The sequence below is a fragment of the Melospiza melodia genome, chromosome 3 (genome assembly GCF_035770615.1).
Source record: "Melospiza melodia melodia isolate bMelMel2 chromosome 3, bMelMel2.pri, whole genome shotgun sequence".
In the NCBI taxonomy this organism is placed as follows: Eukaryota; Metazoa; Chordata; class Aves; order Passeriformes; family Passerellidae; genus Melospiza; species Melospiza melodia.
This window is the reverse complement of record NC_086196.1, coordinates 136254574-136274552: the sequence shown is the minus strand read 5'-3', so window position 1 is coordinate 136274552 and position 19979 is coordinate 136254574. Positions and strand designations below refer to the sequence as shown.

Below are 19979 nucleotides of genomic sequence, written 5' to 3'. Positions count from 1 at the left end.
CACTTCCTGTGGTGTATGGGGAAAAAGATGGGTCACTGGCCTGTGCTGGTTCCGGGTCACTAATCACAAAATTACAGAATGGAATGGGTTGAAGGGAACTTAAAGATCATCTACTTCCATTCCCAGTGATGTGGGCAGGGAAACCTCCCACTGCCCCAGGAAAAAAAGGACTTTGAAAGATTCCCCAGGCCAAATTCCTACTTGCAGCATGAAATCTGCCATTGGAGTATGTTATACAGGGCTGTGTTAGATTAAATTATATATATCCACTAGGATGAGAACTCATCCTCCTCCTTGGTCCCATTTATCTTCATAGATTTTACCACAGGAACTTAAGGAGGAAAATGAGGAGAATGTTTTGTGTATTTCTCAGTTGCAGCTTCCCTTCAAGTCTAGGGCAGAGTGTGACAAGGACCTGCTAATCCCCCTGCAGCTGCTGGAGATGCCAGAGGGCCCTTCAGTGAGGAAGTTCCAGCTGCTGACCTCCCCTTTTGTGGGACAAGTGGTGGCCAAGGTGGGGGGAAGCAGCAGGAAGCTCAGTGTCAATGACCTGAATGCCCTGAGGCTCCAGGACTCCCAGGTGAGTTGAATTTACAGATCCATGACAAGTCTGAGGGCAGAAATCACCATTGTCCCACACCTGGGTGACAGAAGGTGCAGAACCTGTGAATGTTTCCCTGAGGGTTTCACCTGGCTAAGTTGAGATGTCTGTGCTGTGGCTACTTGTCAGAAGTCACACTGGGTCAGTCCTGCTGGGGCTTCACTGGCCTCACACCTCCAGATGATGATTTGGACCCGACTGGCCAAACCCTGGTGCAGCCTCACCTCTGATTAAAGGTGTGGAGCAAAATTAAAACACAAAATGTGCCCAGCACAAAGTGGGAAGAGGAATCAGAAGTGATGATGACCAATTTCAAACCCCTGATGGGAATCCCTGTGAGGGATTCAGAATTGAGTGGCATCCAAACACCTTGTGCTTCAGGCAGGCAAAGAAAGGAATCTGCAAGGATGACCCCAGCTCTGATGGGAATGGCTTGGATGATGATGCATCCCATGTTCTGAGTGGGCTGATGTGCCCTCTAATAGAGGTTGTAGAAAATAAGTCACTTGTATGGAAACAGTCAGAGGTTTTATCCCTGGAAGTGTTCAAAATCAGGTTGGATGAGGGCTGAGCAACCTGGTCTGGTGGAGGTTGTTCTTGCCCATGGGTGGGGGCTTAGAATGAGATGAGCTTTAAGGTCCATTTGAACCCAGTCTTTCTAGAATGTTATGATCCTTTATGGATCATCAGCACATCCCAGCTCTTTTCTCAGGTTCATGGGAAGAACTTGTACCTGGCATTTGTGGCAGCTGAAGGTCCCATTGGGCCAACTGCAGAAGAGACAGCGCTGCAAAGAGAGGCTGCTTGTGGGGCACACTGTCCTGCTCAGGGACAGCAGGGACAGGCTGGTGTTCCACATCCCCATTCCCAGGATGATGAGCTGCAGGAAGCCCAGAACTCAAGATCTGAAGCCCCAGAGGCAGCAGAGGGTCGGGGCAATTGGCTGCGCATCCACTTTGGCATGTTCGGCAGCGTCCGCGCAAACGAGTTCTCGAGGGCAAGCAGAGCCAACAAAAGGGGGGACTGGAAGGATCCTGTGCCCAGGTATTTCCTCTAGTCTCCCAAAGCAAATCTATGTGGGAATGCTCTCAGCCTTGATTTTCTCTGATAATTTTTAAGGCATGAGTGAATGTGGGGTGTGTTGAACCAGAGAATCCACAGTGGAATTGTAGGATGCAGTTGTCTGGGGATTTTAGTACCAGCTCTGCTAAGATTTTTATCTTGAAGAGAGAATTTTTAGGATGCCAGGCTGAATCATGCCCTAAAAATGCCGGTTTCTCCCAGTTAGGTGTTTTTTAAAAAGTCTTAGATAAATAACAAACATCTCATACACCTGCAATCACAGGCTGGAGTGATGCTGTAAAGGGCAGCAGTGAATTGAAACCATGGCTGTGGTTTGTGTCCTGTATCCCACTGGAATTGTACAGAGCAAGGGGGAACAGCTTCCCAGAGAAGCTGTGGCTGCTCTGGAAGTTTCCAAGGGCAGGCTTGGAGCAACCTGGGGTGGGGGAAGGTGTCCCTGCCCATGGCAGAGGGTGGCTCAAGATGATCTTTGAGTTCTCTTCCAACCCGAAACATTCTATGATTCTGTGATTTTTTTGAAGGATGACTTTATTTCTATGCAAGTATTTTTAGACACATTTTTTTGTGATCATTTAAACATCCATTTCTCTGATTCATGGACTGGCCTGCTGAAGGCTTTGTCAACCAGGGTCACAGGGCAGCAGCAGGAAAAACTTCCCACCAGCTGTGTGGGTTCACCACCAAGCTTCGTGGCTGCAGTAGTTAAAGATGCCGCCTTGCCTTGAGACAGTGGCCAGCTGCAGAGTATAACAAGTAGTTCAGAGATGTTTCTGATGAGAAAATCCAACTTCTCTGCTTCTCCCAGGCTGGTTCTGCACTTTGAGAGTGGAGGCTTCCTTGTTTTCTACAACTGCCGGATGCTCTAGTGCTCCTCTCCCAGGGCTGATCCTGCTTCTGACATCTTGTCTGTGGAATTCCACCGAGGCCAGGCGCTGCGTGCCCTCCGTGCACCCAATCCTGTCTGCTACACCCTCCTAGACCAAAGATATTTTTCAGGGCTGGGTGAGTTCCAGGGAATGGGGGCAGAAGGAGAAATGGAGGAAGGTGGGTGGGATGTCCACAGATGCAGAAGTGCATGTCTAGGTGGTTTTCTCTTTAGTTTAAGAGTTTCTGGTTGATCCAGCTGAGGGCATGTGGTCATCTTCAAGGTCTGTAACAACAGTAGAGGGAAGCGAACCTCTTCCAGTTGAATCTCAGCTCTAAGTCTACCTTTTGGATGCCACTGCTGGTACAGGGAGTGGTGTTGCTGGCTGTGCTCCTTGAGGCAGAAATCACAAGTTAGAGCCAGCAGCCTGCATTACCTTGATTGGAAATATCCTTACTGTCTCCTTGTTTCTGACCCCTCCCAGGGAACATCATCAAGAACGAGATCCTGTACCTGGCCAGGATCCACCCTTTAACACCAGGCTCCCTCTTGGCTCTCTCAGATCTGGAGTATCTCCTGGACTGCGCCCTTCAGTTCAGCTCTGAGTGGCTGCACAACAAACTGTGTGGCCAAGGGCTGCACCCCCAGGTGTACCAGAAGGAGCAGTGTCCCCTGGGACATCCCCTGATGAAGGGCACTTTTGGACCCTTGGATGGCTTCAAGAGACTGACGTGGTGGTGCCCTCAGTGCCAGCCTGAGCTGCTGCCAGGGGATGGGGACCCTTCCCCAGTCACTGGGTGATCTGTCCTGCAGGGTGCTGGGTGGTTTCTGATCCATGCTCCTCGTTGTCCTAGAAGGTCTCTGTGGTTTCTTTTAGGCTGTTGAGTTTGGTCCTTAGGGAGTTGGCAGAGTTAAGTGCTCAGTGGAGGTCCCAGGTCCTCTGAGTGGCTGCAGAAAGGAAAAAGTGGCTGTCCATGGTTTTTTTTTTTTGTCATAGTGTAAAGAGTTTGACCAGGTCTGAGGTGCATTGGTCACCCCATTCAGGTGGGAGTGGATGGGAAGTGTAAAGGGTAGAGCAGGGGATTGCTGTGGTCTGGTGACCCTGTCCCTTGACCCTGGAGGAGTCAGCAAAACAGAGGATATCCCTCTGCCTAAGCAGCTTGATTAATTAGGAATTAAATAATCCAGCCTCTGTTTGGAGCTGAATACCTGTGTGCTGGGCTGTGACTGGGTGTGGTTAAACATGAGGAGCTGCTCCCACGTAATCTGGCAGGAACAGCTCCCTCCTCCTTCCACATCAGCTTGTACAAAATATACATCAGCAGTGCTTGGTGGAGCTCATCTCTGCACCTGCAGGTTTCAGCTTTGTGGCAAACTGCCAATTCCAGATCTTGCTGTAAAAATTAAAAAAAAAAAAAATTACAGTGTGTGGCAGTGTTGCATAAAACTCAGGATCTCCAAGGAAACCTGAAAGCAGAAAGGTTTGGAAATAGAGCTGTCTCTGTACACCAGGTGGGAACTGCTGCTGTCCTCTCTCCCTGGATTTGAGTTTATTTTAATAATAAGTTGCTGACTTGAGCAAAACAATAAAAGCTGTAATTAGAATCAGTGATGTTCATCTCAAGTGTGTCCTTTCTGGCCGTTTCTTGGTTAAAAACTGGGGTGTACATGGAAATTCCAGCTGCCTGAAATTGGTTAACAGCAGCCTGTTGAGGATGGTACCAGTGATTTTCCTTAGCTGTGTAAGTGGTCTCATTAATGGGAACTGGATTTAAAGATAGATTGCAAATCAGCTGGGAATGCTGGAGGTAAACACCTCTGCTGTAGGCAGCTGCTTCCTAGGCAAGGCTGCTTGCACAGCCTCTCCCCTGGGAACTGCAACACCTTCGAGAGTGGTTGCAGGTTATGGGATTGCTGAATAAACGAATTAATGGGGTTATGGAACCAAGGAAGGTGGTTAATGTCCCTTCTGCAGAGTGTTGGCCAAGTGCCTGTCCAAAACAAAGAATCATAGAATAACCTGAATTGGAAGGGACCTACAATGATAATCAAAGCCCAAGTTCTGGAAGAAAACCACTAACAAAAAAGAACCCCAGAAGCTGAATCCTGCACTTTGAAGGATATGAGGATGGAGCTGGGTATGTGTTGGGTTCTCAGCACAGGGTGTGGACTCTGGAAGCGAGTCCAGAGGAGGCCATGGAGGTGCTCTAATGGCTGGAGCCCCTCTGTGATGGAGGCAGGCTCAGAGCTGGGGGTGCCCAGCTGGGAGAAGGCTCCAGGGAGATCTCAGAGCCCCTTTCAGTGCCTAAAGGGGCTCAGGAGGGCTGGAAAAGGACTTTGGACAAGGGGGGATGGCTTCCTACTGCCAAAGCACGGTGTTAGATGGGATACGGGGAAGGAATTCCTCCCTGTGAGGAGGAGGTGGGAGCTGGGATGGAACCCCTGGAAGTGTCCGAGGCCAGGCTGGACGGGGCTTAGAGCAACCTGGGATAGTGGAAGGGGTCCCTGCCATGACAGGGGGTTGGAACTGGAAGGTTTTTCACGCCCCCTTCCCACGCCAACCCTCCCGCACCTCCATAGCGGCTCCGCTCCCCTCACGCTCATACGAGGGGGTTCGGGGCCGCCGACTCCTTCCCGCTCCGCCTGTGCCGACACGCGCCTCAGCCAATCAGCGCCCGCCGCCGGCCGTCACACCAGTCCCGACGCTTCCCTATTGGCTGGCGCTGCCCTGGTGCGAGCGCGCCTTCGCCAATCGGCGCCGTGCCCGCCCCACCGAGCGATGTGCCGAGCGCTGTGATTGGCTGCGGGGCGGGGCTGGAGCGGCCCCGCCCGTGCCCGGTTAAGCGGCGGGTGGGGGGGGCGGCGGGAGCGCGCGGCGGCGGCGGCGGGGTCTGAGCGCGGCCCCCATGGAGCTGCTACGGAAATGGCTGGGCCACCCCGAGGACATCTACAACCTGCTCCGCTTCAAGATGGGCGGCTACCGCGCCGTCATGCCGCGGATGGACACGGTGAGCGGCCAGGGATGCGCGGACGGCGGGAAGCGCTTCGCTGTCGCCGGTGCGCGGTGCTCCCGGTGGGGAGCGGGGCGCGGGAGGAGGAGGAGGAGGTGGGAGGCACTGTCATGTCCGGGCGCGGATACGGTGTTGCCATGGGTGACCATCCCATATCCAGCTTGTATAGGACTTTGCCCGGCTTTATGCGCCTTGTGTGCGCCTCGGTGCTTCCCGGTTGTACCGGCTCCGGGCATCCTATTGCATTGCTCCTACCGTGTGTGCATCCTACCGGTTCCGGGCATTCCACCGGTTCCGGGCACCCTGTGCATTGGTGCATCCCACCAGCTCCAAGCATCCCTGCTTTGCCCGGTGCCGGTACCCTGCGAGCTTCCCACTGGCTCCGAGCATCCCTTGCATTGTTCGGTGCCGGACATCGCAGAGCCCCGGTGCTACCGGAGCATCCCGCAGCTCCAGCCATCCCTTGCATTGCTCAGTGCCGGTATCCTGCCAGCATCCCACTGACTCCGAGCATCTCAGGCTTCCCATACATTTCTCATTGCCCATACCCGCATTCATCCCCCTATCTCCGATCGTCCCTTGCACTGCTCGCTGCCGGTGCCCTGCGCGCATCCCCGGCTCTCCGTTCATCGCACGGCCCCGGCGCTGTCCGTACATGGCAGCGTGTCCGGCCGCGGCACGGGGCGGGTTAAGGGGCGGGTTTCGGGCCTGGGGCGGAGCGGAGCGGCCGCAGCCCCCCAATGCTGCCGCCCCCATGGCGGCCGGCTCCCGGGCCGTGTCCGTGCTCCGGCGGACACTGACGCTGTCCCCGCCGCGGAAACCCCCGCGGGCAGCGGGACAGCGGCGGGGACAGCAGCAGCGGTGCGGAGCCCCCCCGGCCCCGCCGCCCGCTGCCGCCCCCCGGTTCCAACCCGCGGCCCCCGGCCCGCTCTGCCCTCAGGACTCGCTGGGATGTGGCCTCCGAACCTGCTACCGGTACCTCAACCAGACCAGCCGCAGCTTCGCCGCCGTCATCCAGGCTCTGGATGGAGAGCTGCGGTGAGCGGGGGACACCGGGGAGGGGTGCGGTGACCGCCGGCAAGGCGGGTTTTTGGGGGCTGGTGTGTGGGGTGACATCCCAATGCTGGGGATCTTCGGGAGGGGGTGGGTGCAACTTTCCCCTCGAACCCCTTGGTGATGGTGGGGGTAAATCTCCTCCCTGAGAGGTGGTGATGGAGGTGGTGGTGGGGATAAATCTCCTCCCTGAGTGGTACAATGCCACCCCAACACTGGGCATCCCAGGGAACTTAGTGGCTTCCCAGTTTCAGGTCTCTCTAGGAGCTGGTGGGTGTGATGCCCCCCAATACCAGAGCTGAGCCCATGCAGTACCTACCCCCAAATTGCATTTTTCTCTGGTGGAGATGCTGGGACACGCTCCCTCTCCCATCAGGAGCTGACTGGGCTCACTCAGCCCAGCCCCACCCCGTGCAGCAGGACGTGGGGATTTTCACGTCCCATCTGGCTGTGCCACATCCCCCCTCTGCATCACATCCCTCCCCAAACTGTGTCTCTGGGCTGAGCCTCCTGGCCAGCAGGCTGTTAAACACAGGGCCTGGCACTGTGCCCTGTGTGACACCCTGGGAATGTGTCCTGGCACTGCTGAGCTGGACAAAGGCTGGAGGGAGGAGGTGAGGAAAAACCTGGAGCTGACCAAGGGTCTGGATCTTGCCTGGGAGGTGCTTTTGGAAGCAGTTGCCTCAAAACCTGTGCATTTATCACAGGGGGTTTGTTGCACACCCGTTTTTTGCTGTGCAGATTTTGCTGCCCTGTGCAGAAAAGCTTCAGACAGGAATAGTAACAGAGGATGTAAATAAAGCTCAGCTGGCCAGGGAGCCTCATGCCATGTAATTATTTTCCATATATAATTCCCTATATTCATTTGACAATTACTGATTTCAGTTTTTAAATCCCCAGTTAATCCCAAGATGGGTTGATGATCAAATTTAGGGGTTCTGGAAGTTGTTCCAGACACATCTGGTGGCTCTGATCTGAGCAGTTGCAGGCACTACCCCAAACACTGTGTGGTCTGTGGGGTTTCTGAGCCCTGGTTTGGCATTTTGGATGGTGCCACATAACTGTGTCCAGTGTTTATGAAATGATGTTTGCAGCCTGGTAGACAGGAAAGGCAGAGAAGTTCAGTGGTTTGGCTGAAATTGCATGGAAAAGTACAAATAGGGCCAAGAATTAAGTTTTTTATTTTCCATGCTTCTTCTGTGCAGGAATTAAGAAAAAAAATTAAGAAAACACTGTGAAACCTGTTAGCAATGTGTCTGCCCTGCACTTGCCTCAAACTTATGCAGTTTTCTTGGTGCTTATTGTCATTTAATCCTTGCCCTGCAGTCCTGTAGGAGGATCGCCCTTCAGGGCACAGAATTTCTGCCTGGCATCCTAAAAATGCTCTTGCCTGATCTTTGTAACCCAGCTTGGGCAGGGATGGTGGTTGGATTACAGCTGGCTCAGTAGTGGATCAGGAGAGGTTCATTTTCAAAGGATTTCCACCAGAAGATTTAGGGACAAACAAGGGAAATACAAAATAGGGAGGATAGAGAAATAGGCAGAGCCACAGCCTTACAGAAGGAAATAATTTTGCTGGATTAAAAAAAGTGCTTGAATTGTTGTTGACCCCATCAGGGAATTCAGCTGGGCCCCTGTGGTTACAGACAGGCATCCCAGAAGGGCTGCTGGAAAATGGGAAACTTCTGGAGGAGTGCTTGGGGCAGTGCTTCCCTGGCCAGACAGGGTGTTGGTAGCTGAGCTGAAATGTTTGGTTCCTCTTTCCTGGCCTTTTTTTTTGGCCCCATAAACCACTTGTTTTGCTGGCCAAAGCCCTTCCCAGCTCATTGCTCCATGGCTGGGGCGTTTCTGGGAAGGTGGGAGGCTCAAAACTGCAATATCATCCATGGCTGAGCCAACAGCATCATAACTGCTGGTGGAGGAAAAGATTCTGATCCAAGCTCATAGCTCCTCTGCTGGTGATGGAGAGGAGAAGAGGGATGCTCCTGCCTCTCTGCTGCCAGTTCCATGCTCCTGCCTGGCTCTGGAACTCTTCAGGATCTGTTCTTGAGGGTCCAGCACAGGTTCTATGTCCTGGCAAGGAGAGAGGAGACCTCCTCACCTGGGCAGGAGGGAGCTTGAGCTCTGGAAAATCCAGACTTGTTCTTTGCTTCCATTTGTGCCATGGGTCTAAATTCAGTATGTGATGGAAGTTAGGGAGGCAGACAAGGTCTGGATGCAGAATTTGGGTTAAATAAGTGTTTTAACTGTGCTGGGTTCTGGAATTACTGCTGGCTCTTCCCTGGGCATGATGCCCATGTGAGAGGTGCCTCTGGGATGGCATTTCCAGGTTCTGCTCTGCCTTTCTTGGCGGCTCCTGGAAGTAGATTGGAGCCTTGGGCACTTGCATCCTGTTGGATGAACATTTACAGTCTGGCTGGAATGGAAAAACTCAGTCATGCAGAGGAACAGGAGCACGAGAGCTGCTCATGTGGTGTGACAGAGGTGTTGAATACCGTTCTAGTCAAGGAAAAAAAGCCAAATTTGACAGTATTGGCTCTAAGAGCAAGTCAGTTTTCCCTGGATGATTAATCACTGCTTGCACAGGAGTACAACACTGTCACCTGGTAATTAGCATTTAAGCAGACCAAGCGACTTTCCATTTGTTAAACAATTAATACATGCCTCCTCTCCTTGGCATATATCCCTGTGCTCATGGAGATTTGGGGATTATTTAATATAAATCCTGTTGCAAACAGCGTTTCTTGCCATCAGGACTTGGTTTTGTTTGTTTGGTTTTTTTTCTTCAGCTGTAGAAATGTGGAGGCAGGGAGGGGGAAGGAAGCAGGGATAGGGAAGGCAGGAGTGGTGGGAGCAGGAGGGGAGGTGGCTCTCCAGCAGCTTCCTGCTGGGATATTGGGATACATAGGCTGCCTCCAGTGTCTTGCTCCTGGAGATACAAAATACAGGCTGATTTTGGCTCCTTCTGCCAGTCCTAATGTTCCTGTTGCACAGTGTGACCCCTTTATTCCCCCCCAACAAAGGACAGGAATATTTTACCCCAACAGGGTAAAAAGTGTGCAGAGAAGAGGGAATGATGGGGAAAACACACCTGGTTTTTTCCCCCCTTCACTATTTGACATTTGCTTTTCCAAATAAGCTGACTTTGGGCTCTGTCCTCTGGGTCCAGGTGAGCGCTGGCCTTGCTTGCAGCGTTGGATCTTCCCTGCTTAGGGAGCTCACAGGCCTGACCCTTCCCTGATGCACATCTTAGAAACCCCCAGATCATGCTGTACCTCTCTGATACACATCCTAGAAACCCCAAAATCATGCTGTAGTTCTCCTCACGAGGGAAAATCCTGGAATTCCTATGGATGACATGAGCATCCCGTTAGATGTCATGGTCCCGATGCTGCACAAGTTGCACTCCCAAATCTACCAGCCAGACTGAAAGTACACATCTAAAAACACATCTTAGAAACCCCAAAATCATGCTGTAGTTCCCTGATATACATCTTAGGAACCCCAAAATCATGCTGTAGTTCTCCTCATGAGAGAAAATCCTGGATTTCCTAACCTGGCTGGTATCTTCCAAAGGCACCTGGCAGTGCCACCGTGTGACACGCTGAGCTCAAAGTGCCTCTGCTGAAGGCTCTGTGGTTAATCCCAGCTGGTTGTCCTGCCTCCCAGGCACTCCCAAGTAAAAGTTTACTGGTTTTTCTCCCTTTCCAGCCATGCAGTGTGTATATTCTACCTGGTTCTCCGTGCCCTGGACACTGTAGAGGATGACATGAGCATCCCTTTGGATGTCAAGGTCCCGATGCTGCACGAGTTCCACTCCCATCTCTACCAGCCAGACTGGAAGTACACAGAGAGCAAGGAGAAGGACAGGCAGGTGCTGGAAGACTTCCCAACGGTAAGGCAGCCTCCTCCTTGCTCCTGGTGGCACCTCTGGGTGCCTGGTTGTCTCCTTGTGGTGCCTGCAGAGCTTCCCAAGGGCTCCACCACCTGCCTGTGGGGCTGGGAGCCAAACTGGGGTGAGAAATTCCAACATTGTGCAATGATGTGGGGCAGAGGGGATCTGGCTGTGGAAAAGTTCCAGCCCTTGGAAAGTGTCTTCTTGCCTCCTCTGCTGGAAGAGCAGATGACCATTGTCTTGTGGAGAGAGATTTGGGGTCGTTACCCAGCACAGTGAATTGTATTTGTGGCGTGTTCCGGTGAAGGGAGGAATGATGAATTTGGCTTGATGTTTTTAGAAGGTTAATTTATGATTATATTATATTACATTATATTATATTATATTATACTATAGAATACAGAAAGGATATTTATAGAATGCTAAAACAATAATAATGAAAACTCGTGATTCCTTTCAGTCTCAACACAGCTTAGTACTGATTGGCCAATGAGTCAAAACAACTCGCACCAGAAACCAATAAAACAATTACTTGTAAATAAACAATCTTTAAACACATTTCATATAAGCAAAACAAAAGAAAAGTTAATAAGATAATTACTGCGGTTTTTTTTCTCTGAGGCTTTTCAGCTTCTCAAGAGAAAAATCTTAGACAAAGAGATTTTTCAAAAAATGTAAATGTAACACCTGTGTGCACAGTGGGAGGTGTCCCTGCCCTCAGGTAGGGCAGAGGGTGGAATGAGATGAGCTTTAAGGTCCCTTCCCACCCAAACCATTCCATAACTCTGTGATACAAGACAAAAAGCACCCTCACTGTTACTAGTAACAAGATTGTGTTGATTTTTTTTATTATTGAGCTGATTTTTAGTGGTTTTTTTCTTTGCTCTGTTTAAGAAAAAACATGTAATAGTTCTGGTGAGGAGCATCTCATTTTCAGAGGATGTTCTGTTTTGTTCAAGTTTTTACCATTTTTAATTTATTCTGCCCTTTTCAGGCTTTCCCTAGCAGTGGGAATGGGGTGGTTCTTTGAGGAACTGGGGTGTGTTGGGAGTTCTGATGCTCAGGTTTGGAGTGTGGAGTGCTATAGGAGATGTCTGTATTGGGATTCTTGGCAACAACAATGTGGGTAAAGTAGGTAAGTCAGTGGCTTGGCTTTAGAGGAGCTTTTGAGAAGGTGTTTGTGGCACTTTGCTGTTCTCTCTTGGTGTATGTGTTATTTATTTGAGGCAATCCATGCTTAGGTATGATTTTAAATTTTTTAACATTTTAAACGAATATTTTAATAATTATCCTAATAAATATAATTTAACTTAATATTTTGATATCTATTGTTTTAATATTTAAAATAAATTTTTAATGTCTTAATAAATGTTTAAATAAATAAATAAAAATAGATTTAAAAAAATAAATAAACCAGTGCTCAGGTACTATTTTAATAATTTTAGTAATCATAAAATTGTAGAACTATGGAATTGTTGGGTGTGGTGGGACCATAAAGCTCATCCCATCCCATCCCCTGCCAAGGCAGGGATACCTTCCACTAGACCAGGCTACTCCAAGCCCTATCCCTGAATTTTTTGGGGGGGCATTCACAGCTTCTCTGGGCATGCTCTGCCAGTGCCTCACCACCCTTACAGTGAAAAACTTCTAATAATATTTCCTAGAGGTGCATTTGCAGGCTGTGCTCCCCTTGGAAGGGGACTGAAGCCACAGAGGCAGAAGCAGAGTGAATACATTTATTTTACAGACAAACCCTTATTGCACAAAACCCCTGGGCTGGCTGCAGCCCCCCAGTGATGGAGAATAAAGCTTAGCGCAGTAAAACATGATGCTCCACATTTTTGGGAAAAGGAAGATGCAGTTTTTAATATTTTTTTTCAGTGTGAGAGTGATGGAGACACTGCAGGTGTCCCTGCCCATAGCAGGGGCGTTGGAACTAGAAGATCTTCAAGGTCATTTCCAACTCAACCCACTCTGTAATTCCATCATCACTTAACTGGACATGCAATAGAAGGATTTCTCACTTCCCTCACTACTTGATGCCTTTCCAGTTGTGCCAAATGTGTGAAGCTAGAGCTGGAGAGGGCTGGGGAGAGCAGAGCACCAGAAACCTCCCACAGGTCTTTTCCATGGCTGGTGTGATGGAATGCTCTCAAATTACAGAGGAAAACAGCTCTGTGTACCAAGTGCAGCCGGTTTTGTCCTGCAGCTCCCAGATGATACCAGTCCAAGGCCACAGAGCCTTCCCAGAGATTCTGCTGTGTCTGATCTCCTGCCAGAGACCATCCTGTTTAGACTGGGAACAGGCTAAGCCTGAGCTCCAAGGACCTTGAAACAGCTCAGGTTGAGGGAGTTGTCCCAGATCTCCAGCCAGGCCAGGATTAGAGCCTGGTAAACAGTATTTTTCTGATTTGTTGAACAGTATTTTTCTGATTTGTTAATAAATGTTGAACTGTGCTGCTTGTTTTTTTTTTTTTTCCTTCCTGAACACTCTCTTTCTGCTTTTACCACGCTACAGATCTCCATGGAGTTCAGAAAACTGTCCAAGGTCTACCAGGATGTGATTTCAGATATTTGTCATAAGATGGGTGTTGGGATGGCAGAGTTCTTGGAGAAAAAGGTGGATTCTCAGCATGAGTGGGACAAGGTGAGTGAGCCCAGACTGAGGAATGGACTGAGCTTGAGCAGGGTCATGAAGTTAAGGTTTGGAAAAGCCCTCTGAGATCACCAAGCCCAACCATTCCACCGGCACTGCCAAGGCCACCACAGAACTGTGTCCCCAAGTGCCACATCCACAGGTTTTTTTGAACACTTCCAGGTAGGGCCCACCTTGTCTATATGAAAGGAGTAGACAGACCATCCCTGTTGGGAAAAAGTGTTTTCATTGGAAAGCTGAGACATCCCAGGGAGACCTTGCATCAAATGAACTCTCAATTGCTTTTTGTAAAACTCACTGTGGCAAACAGGCAGCTCTTTGTAACTGCTCCTTTTATCTTGTTTTTTTTTTTTTTTTTTTTTTTTTTCCCTCCTTTCCCAACTTGGCACCTCGTTGGCAGTATTGTCACTACGTTGCTGGGCTGGTGGGGATTGGCCTCTCCCGTCTCTTCTCTGCATCAGAGCTGGAAGATTCCATCGTGGGGCAGGACACAGAGCTGGCAAACTCCATGGGCCTCTTCCTGCAGAAAACCAACATCATCCGTGACTACCTGGAGGACCAGATGGAGGGAAGGGAGTTCTGGCCCAGAGAGGTGAGGAAAAACCTCATAAAATTGCTGCTGTTGGCTGTACATCTTCTTGGTAGTGGCAGTTCTGGCTGACATCTGTCTGCAGCTCTCTAGGTACAGATGTGGGCACAAGGTGTTGCCACCACACACTGCAAGAGCTACTTAGGCAGCTGTTTCTCCTCTCTGCTAGGTTTTCTGTAGGAATGAGGGAGGATAAGACTGGCAGAGATACCCAAAAGCTCCCAAAAAGCAGGATCAGCTTTGCCTGTGCCTGACATGACATCCAAAAATTTTTCTCCCCCTTTTCCATGTGGCTCAGCTGTCTCACAGGGCATTTCTTGATGTGTGACTCACCTTTTCCTTGCCCTCCCTAGGGAAGATGTGGAGATGAGTTTCATCCTCCTCCTTTACCATCTCTTTGTGTGCACCAAGGCCACTGTCACATCCCCACAGCCTGCCCTTCCTGCTTTTCTTTACCCCAAGGCTGTTGTGTGGGGGTTTTTGGTGCTTCTTGTTGCTCTCCCAGACCTGCTGTCTCTCTGATGACATCAATGCACCCTCCAGCTCAGGAACACTTATCTTGGTGTTTAGGTTTGGAGCAGATATGCCAAGAAGCTCTCAGACCTTGCCAAGCCAGAGAACATCGACGTGGCCGTGCAGTGCCTCAATGAGCTCATCACCAACGCCCTCCACCACGTCCCCGACGTCCTCACCTACCTGTCCCGCCTCAAAAACCAAAGTGTCTTCAACTTCTGCGCTATCCCCCAGGTGAGCTGAGCTTCCAAGTGGTTCCTCACCCTCTGCAGCCCAGCTGGTGAGGAGCTGGAGGTGGAGGAGGTTCTGTGTTGTTGTTTTTTTTGCTTTTTTCTTGGCTCCTGCCGTTTCTGCTGTTGTTGAGGTTGTGCCTCCACTCCAAGGATGTAACTCTGGACAGGGTGGCTCTTTGGCAAGTTCCTTGCAGTGCAAGTTGCTGTCTCTCCTCAGGTGATGGCCATTGCCACGCTGGCTGCCTGCTACAACAACCAGCAGGTGTTCAGGGGGGTGGTGAAGATCCGCAAGGGCCAGGCTGTCACCCTCATGATGGATGCCACCAACATCCAAGCTGTCAAAGCCATCATGTACCAGTATGTGGAAGAGGTAGGCTCAGCAGTTTGGTTTCAGTCATTTCTGGCTGTTCCTGTCCCTGCTTTTGGAGTGGAGTTGGGAGTACGTGGGAATCTGTTAATTTTATCCTTGGCTCAGTGGTGGTGGGGAGTGATGACCCTGATGTGGTTTTGGTCTGAACCAAACTGTGCTTGATGTGTTCCTTTGAATGTTCCCTGGGTCTGGGTGTCTATTGGGAAGTAGGGACTGGGGCCAGGGGCATCCTGGCCTGGACCAGCAATAGTGTGTCCAGCAGCAGGGCCAGGGCAGTGCCCATCCCCTTGAGCTAATTCTGGGGTCAGTTCTGGGTCTCTCATAACACAAAGGACATTGAGGGGCTGGAGCCTGTCCAGAGAAGGGAATGGAGCACCAGGTGGGGCTGAAGGAGCTGGGGAAGGGCTCAGCCTGGAGAAAAGGTGTCTCAAGGGGGACCTTATGACTTCCTCCTGACTCCACAGGGTCCTGTGGAGATTAAAAGTTCACATGGAAAGTCAACTGGTGGGTGCTTTAATGGGAAAAAAACAACTCCCTTTCCCAAAACCCAATTCCAGTGAAGGCTATTAAATAAAAACACTTCTGCAGCAGGGAGACCCCAAACCATGCGTTATTAGAGCTGCCCTTGTGTACTGGCTGATCCCATGGCAAGGGACAGTGACACTGCAGGGCTTTAACCCAGGAGAGGGTCTCTGCTTGAGCCCACCTTGCTCAGACTCCTGCAGAGGAGTATCTCAGAAAGCCATGAGAAGAAACCCCCAAATGCCACAGAATCAGGTGATGATGAGGCTGTTCCAGGCAGGAATGTTCCCACTGGTTTCAGGTGGGCTGGTCGGCCGTCCTCCAGACAGTGAATGAGGATTGCAGGGTGAGAACCCCTGATCCCAGTAACACCACTGGGGCTTGAGGGATTGTGTCCAAAGCCATGTGGTCCATGTCCCATCATGGGGTGCCCTCAAGAGGCAGCTTGGCTTAGTGCACGTCCCAAGAGAAGTAGAAAAGGGATGGGCCCCTGTGATTGTGTTCGGTGGGAAGAGATGAGGATCTGACTCCATGTTTCAGAAGGCTTGATTTATTATGTTATGATATATATTATATTAAAACTATACTAAAAGAATAGAAGAAAGGATTTCATCAGTAGGCTAGCTAAGAATGGAAAAAGAATGAATGAATAACAAAGGCTTGTGGCTCGGACAGAGAGTCCAAGCCAGCTGACTGTGATTGGCCATTAATTAGAAACAACCACATGAGACCAATCACAGATCCACTTGTTGCATTCCACAGCAGCAGATAATCAATGTTTACATTTTGTTCCTGAGGCCTCTCAGCTTCTCAGGAGGAAAAATCCTAAGGAAAGGATTTTTCATAAAGGATGTCTGTGACAGGCCCTGACCCCAAACAGCTGTCCCTTGCTTCATGTCGCTCCACTGCCAACATCACTCTTGGCCCTCAAAACTTCAACCCTCTCCCATTTTCCTCCCTTAAACTCCCTGTGCCACCTTGAAATTTGATAGCATGTGCTGGCAGCACAGCCCAGCCGAGAAGGAGGAAGAGGGAGTGCAGGGGGGGCACGGTGAGAAGTCGTGGGAGAGCAGACTGAGATTTTAACCCTTTTCTTGAATAATGGAAACCTTACAAGTAGTGATCCTCCTGGATCTGAATGAGAAGAGAGATAGAGATGAAATGGAGGAGGAAATGGGCAAATGTGATGAAAGTTCGTGCAGGTGAAGGATGTCGGAAGAGTGGAGAAGAATCTTAGGTGGGAGGAGGTGATGGAGTGGCCTTTGGCTGGACTTTTCTTGTATAGCCATGGACGGAACCATGTTTCCTATGATACAGGGACTGCATCTAGGTGGGGAAGGAGTGGCTTGGAGCTGAGAGTGCAGTGATATTATGGGAGTGCATGAACAGAGACAACACATGAGGAGGGTGGTGGTTGGTGCCCTGATCTTCAGTGGAGGAGAAGATCTCTGTTCTTGAGACCCCTTGGCCCCAGGGGGTGAAATTTGGGTGGGGACAGGTGTCCCAAAAGTGAGAGACTGTGCTCTTTTTTGGAACTGGGCAAAGCATCCTTAAAAGGGGAACCCTAGAAGCAGCTCTGGTCCATGCACAGTGGTGAGAGCACTCGGCATGGAAGGAAGATGTCAGGAATGCAATGATCTCTGGGCAGTGCCATGTGTGACAGGAAACACAAGAGGTCTCAACTGTGTTTGGAGGGGAAGCCTATGGCACAAGGGGGACTCCTCACTCCTTGATGAACTGAGAATTGATTATCTAAAGGGTGGTGATGGACCGAGAGTTGGTGATCTGAGGGATGGATGGATGTATTGGAAATTTGGTGGGGGGAGGAGGAAGAAATGTTTTTGGAAGGTTTTCATTTTTCCTGTGTATTTCTTTTTACATATAGTTGTAGCTTAGTTAATAAAGTTTTCTCTTCTTTATTTCTAAGTGGGGGCCTGCTTTGCTCTATTCCTGGTCACATCTCACAGCAGACACCAGGGAGAATGTATTTTCATGGGGGGCACTGGCATTGGCGCCAGCGTCAAGCCATGACAGGGGAGGAGGAAATGTTTTTGGAAGGTTTTCATTCTTTCAGTGTGTTTCTTTCTACATACAGTTTTCTATATGTAAAGTTTTCTCTATGTATAGTTTTCTAAAGTTTTCTCTTCTTTATTTCTAAGTGGGGGCCTGCTTTGCTCTACTCCTGGTCACATCTCACAGCAGGCAGCAGGGAGAATGTATTTTCATGGGGGCACTGGCATTGGCGCCAGCGTCAAGCCATGACAGGGGAGGAGGAAATGTTTTTGGAAGGTTTTCATTCTTTCAGTGTGTTTCTTTCTACATACAGTTTTCTATATGTAAAGTTTTCTCTATGTATAGTTTTCTAAAGTTTTCTCTTCTTTATTTCTAAGTGGGGGCCTGCTTTGCTCTACTCCTGGTCACATCTCACAGCAGGCAGCAGGGAGAATGTATTTTCATGGGGGCACTGGCATTGGCGCCAGCATCAAACCATGACAGGGGAGGAGGAAATGTTTTTGGAAGGTTTTCATTCTTTCAGTGTGTTTCTTTTCACATACAGTTGTAGTTTAATTCATAAAGTTTTCTTTTCTTTATTTCTAAGTGGGGGCCTGCTTTCCTGGTCACATCTCACAGCAGACACCAGGGAGAATGTATTTTCATGGGGGACACTGGCATTGGCGCCAGCGTCAAAACCATGACAGAGCCCTACACAGGGTATTTATTTACATAAATAGGAGCCCTAACTCCTCCTCCCTCCCTGCTCCTGCTGCAGATCTACCAGAAGATGCCGAGCACGGACCCCTCGTGCCGCAGGACGCAGCAGGCGATCGCCGCCGTCCGCGCCGCCAGCCTGCCCGCCGGCCCCATGGCCTCCCGCCACCACTACTCGCCCATCTACCTGTCCTGTGCCATGCTGCTGGCTGCCCTCAGCTGGCAGTACCTCAGCACCCTCTCCAAGGCCACCGAGGAGTACGTGCAGGCAGGGGACAACTGAAGGGCACCGCAGGGTGGGGGGATGATGGTGGCAGATGGGTGGCAGGAGGTCACTCGGTTGTGGAGGTGGCCCACCACTGGGATGGTGACAAGGATGGGACACTGGGGAGCTGCAGCCCCTGGGGTGACAGTGTGGCACTGCTGGATTCCATCCTCACTGCCCTTGCTGTCTGCAAATGCTGACTGGAGTCTCAGTGTTTGGAGTTGAGTGGTTTTTTTCCCCCATTCTTTCCTGTTTAACTGAATATTTCTGGTGATTTTATTTTTGTTTTTTATTTTTATTATTCCTTGAGATTTGAGGCATCTTTCCAGCTCACAGCTGAGCAAAACCCTGAAGGTTTTGCCTCCCTTTCTTAAGCAGCCTCTTCTCCCTCACCTCTGGTGCCTGCTCCATGCTGGAAAGATGCTGCTTCAGCCGGGAGAGGAATGTGCTTCCTTATCCAAGGAAAAAGCTCTGGCCACTTTCTGGCCCTCAGTGATTGACATCCTGCAGCCTGGAAGCAGGCAGATTGTAGCCACATTTCTGTTGTGCTGAAGGATGCTGAAATGAGCCCTTTTAATGTTAAATATATGAGAGGTGAGGTACTCAGTCCACCTGAATGTGCCCCCAGCTGAAAGGCAGCTGTGCAGCTGGGACAGATGGCCCCTGCAGTGACACAGATCTTGTTTCAGCAGTGGGGAAATGGTTAAAATGAGAAGGGAGCTGCCAGCACAGCCCTGAGCTCATAACCCCAGGCCTGGCCCCACAGCAGGCTCTGGGCTCTGCACTGACCCAGCCCAGGGCATGGGTGGCAGAGCAGGGCAGGGGAGGGAGGGTTTGCACCCTGCTGTCCCTCACGGGATGCTTTTTTAGGGTGGCTTTGCTCACCCTGGAAGCCAGGAGTGATCCCTGCCAGGAGCTGGGAAGGCTGGAGCCACCAGGGGGTGACCAGGGCAGGTTTCCCTGACCCACTTGGCTCTGGCTCTGGGTCAGAGTGATGTGTGAGCTGCAGGAGGCTCCCACTGCTGTCTTCAAACAGGTCAGGCTGGCCTCACAAGAGGAAACGGCACTCTGAAGGCAAGTCCTATTCTCCTGGGGTGGATTTTTGTTTGCAAGGTCCCTACCCACCCCCTTCAAATGCTGCTTTGCTGTCCTGAAGGGAAGGAGAGCTGAAATCCTGGTCTAGGACAGAGCTGCCAGGTGCAGGGTGGTGGCTTTGCAAGGCCAAGCCCTAGTCAGGCTGTTACTCAGAAGGAGAGCCCCTACTCCACAGTTCCTGGTGTAGATTTAAGCTGTTGTTCTAAAGAAACTCGTGGTAGCTCTCTTTGTGCAGCTTCCAGTCTTGTAGAAATTAAAAGTTTTCTTTGGAAAACAAATGCTGGGTCCTCTTTTTCTTTTTTTTCTCAGCTGTCATTTCTTTTCCAGCAGCAATTTCCCCACAAGTTACAAGCCCTCAGCTCATAAAACTCCAGTGCTCCCTTGGTGACAACTGAGTATCAAAGTACAGCCCAGTGTGACAGAAGAATATTAACCAGAGGGACAGCTGAGAGTCTATAAATTCACCTTGAAGGGAGTGGTGGCACAGCCCTGGGCTGCAGGCCCGTGTTCCAGGGCCCT

At 50.4% G+C, this 19979-nt stretch overlaps 2 protein-coding genes across 2 annotated transcripts; both read left to right on the top strand.

Moving 5' to 3' along the window:
- Nucleotides 1-343: 343 nt before the first annotated feature.
- Nucleotides 344-3566, top strand: NEIL2 (nei like DNA glycosylase 2). Its single transcript, XM_063153544.1, is given in 4 exon segments — nucleotides 344-580; nucleotides 1314-1645; nucleotides 2490-2686; nucleotides 3034-3566. Coding segments are annotated over 4 exon segments (984 nt in total). The 5' UTR covers nucleotides 344-442; the 3' UTR covers nucleotides 3351-3566.
- Nucleotides 3567-5417: 1851 nt separating this feature from the next.
- On the top strand, nucleotides 5418-19738 carry FDFT1 (farnesyl-diphosphate farnesyltransferase 1). The gene is made up of 8 exons (XM_063153166.1): nucleotides 5418-5557; nucleotides 6501-6598; nucleotides 10325-10508; nucleotides 13027-13155; nucleotides 13565-13756; nucleotides 14324-14500; nucleotides 14717-14869; nucleotides 18162-19738. The coding sequence occupies exons 1-8, from the start codon at nucleotides 5456-5458 to the stop codon at nucleotides 18381-18383; spliced, it is 1257 nt and encodes a 418-aa protein (XP_063009236.1). The 5' UTR covers nucleotides 5418-5455; the 3' UTR covers nucleotides 18384-19738.
- Nucleotides 19739-19979: the final 241 nt, after the last annotated feature.

Coding starts and splice junctions, on each gene's coding strand:
- FDFT1 (XM_063153166.1), top strand. CDS start 5,456: ATGGAGCTGCTACGGAAATGGCTGGGCCACCCCGAGGACATCTACAAC. Junction 13,757..14,323: donor GGGAGTTCTGGCCCAGAGAG/GTGAGGAAAAAC, acceptor CTTGGTGTTTAG/GTTTGGAGCAGATATGCCAA. Junction 14,501..14,716: donor ACTTCTGCGCTATCCCCCAG/GTGAGCTGAGCT, acceptor GTCTCTCCTCAG/GTGATGGCCATTGCCACGCT.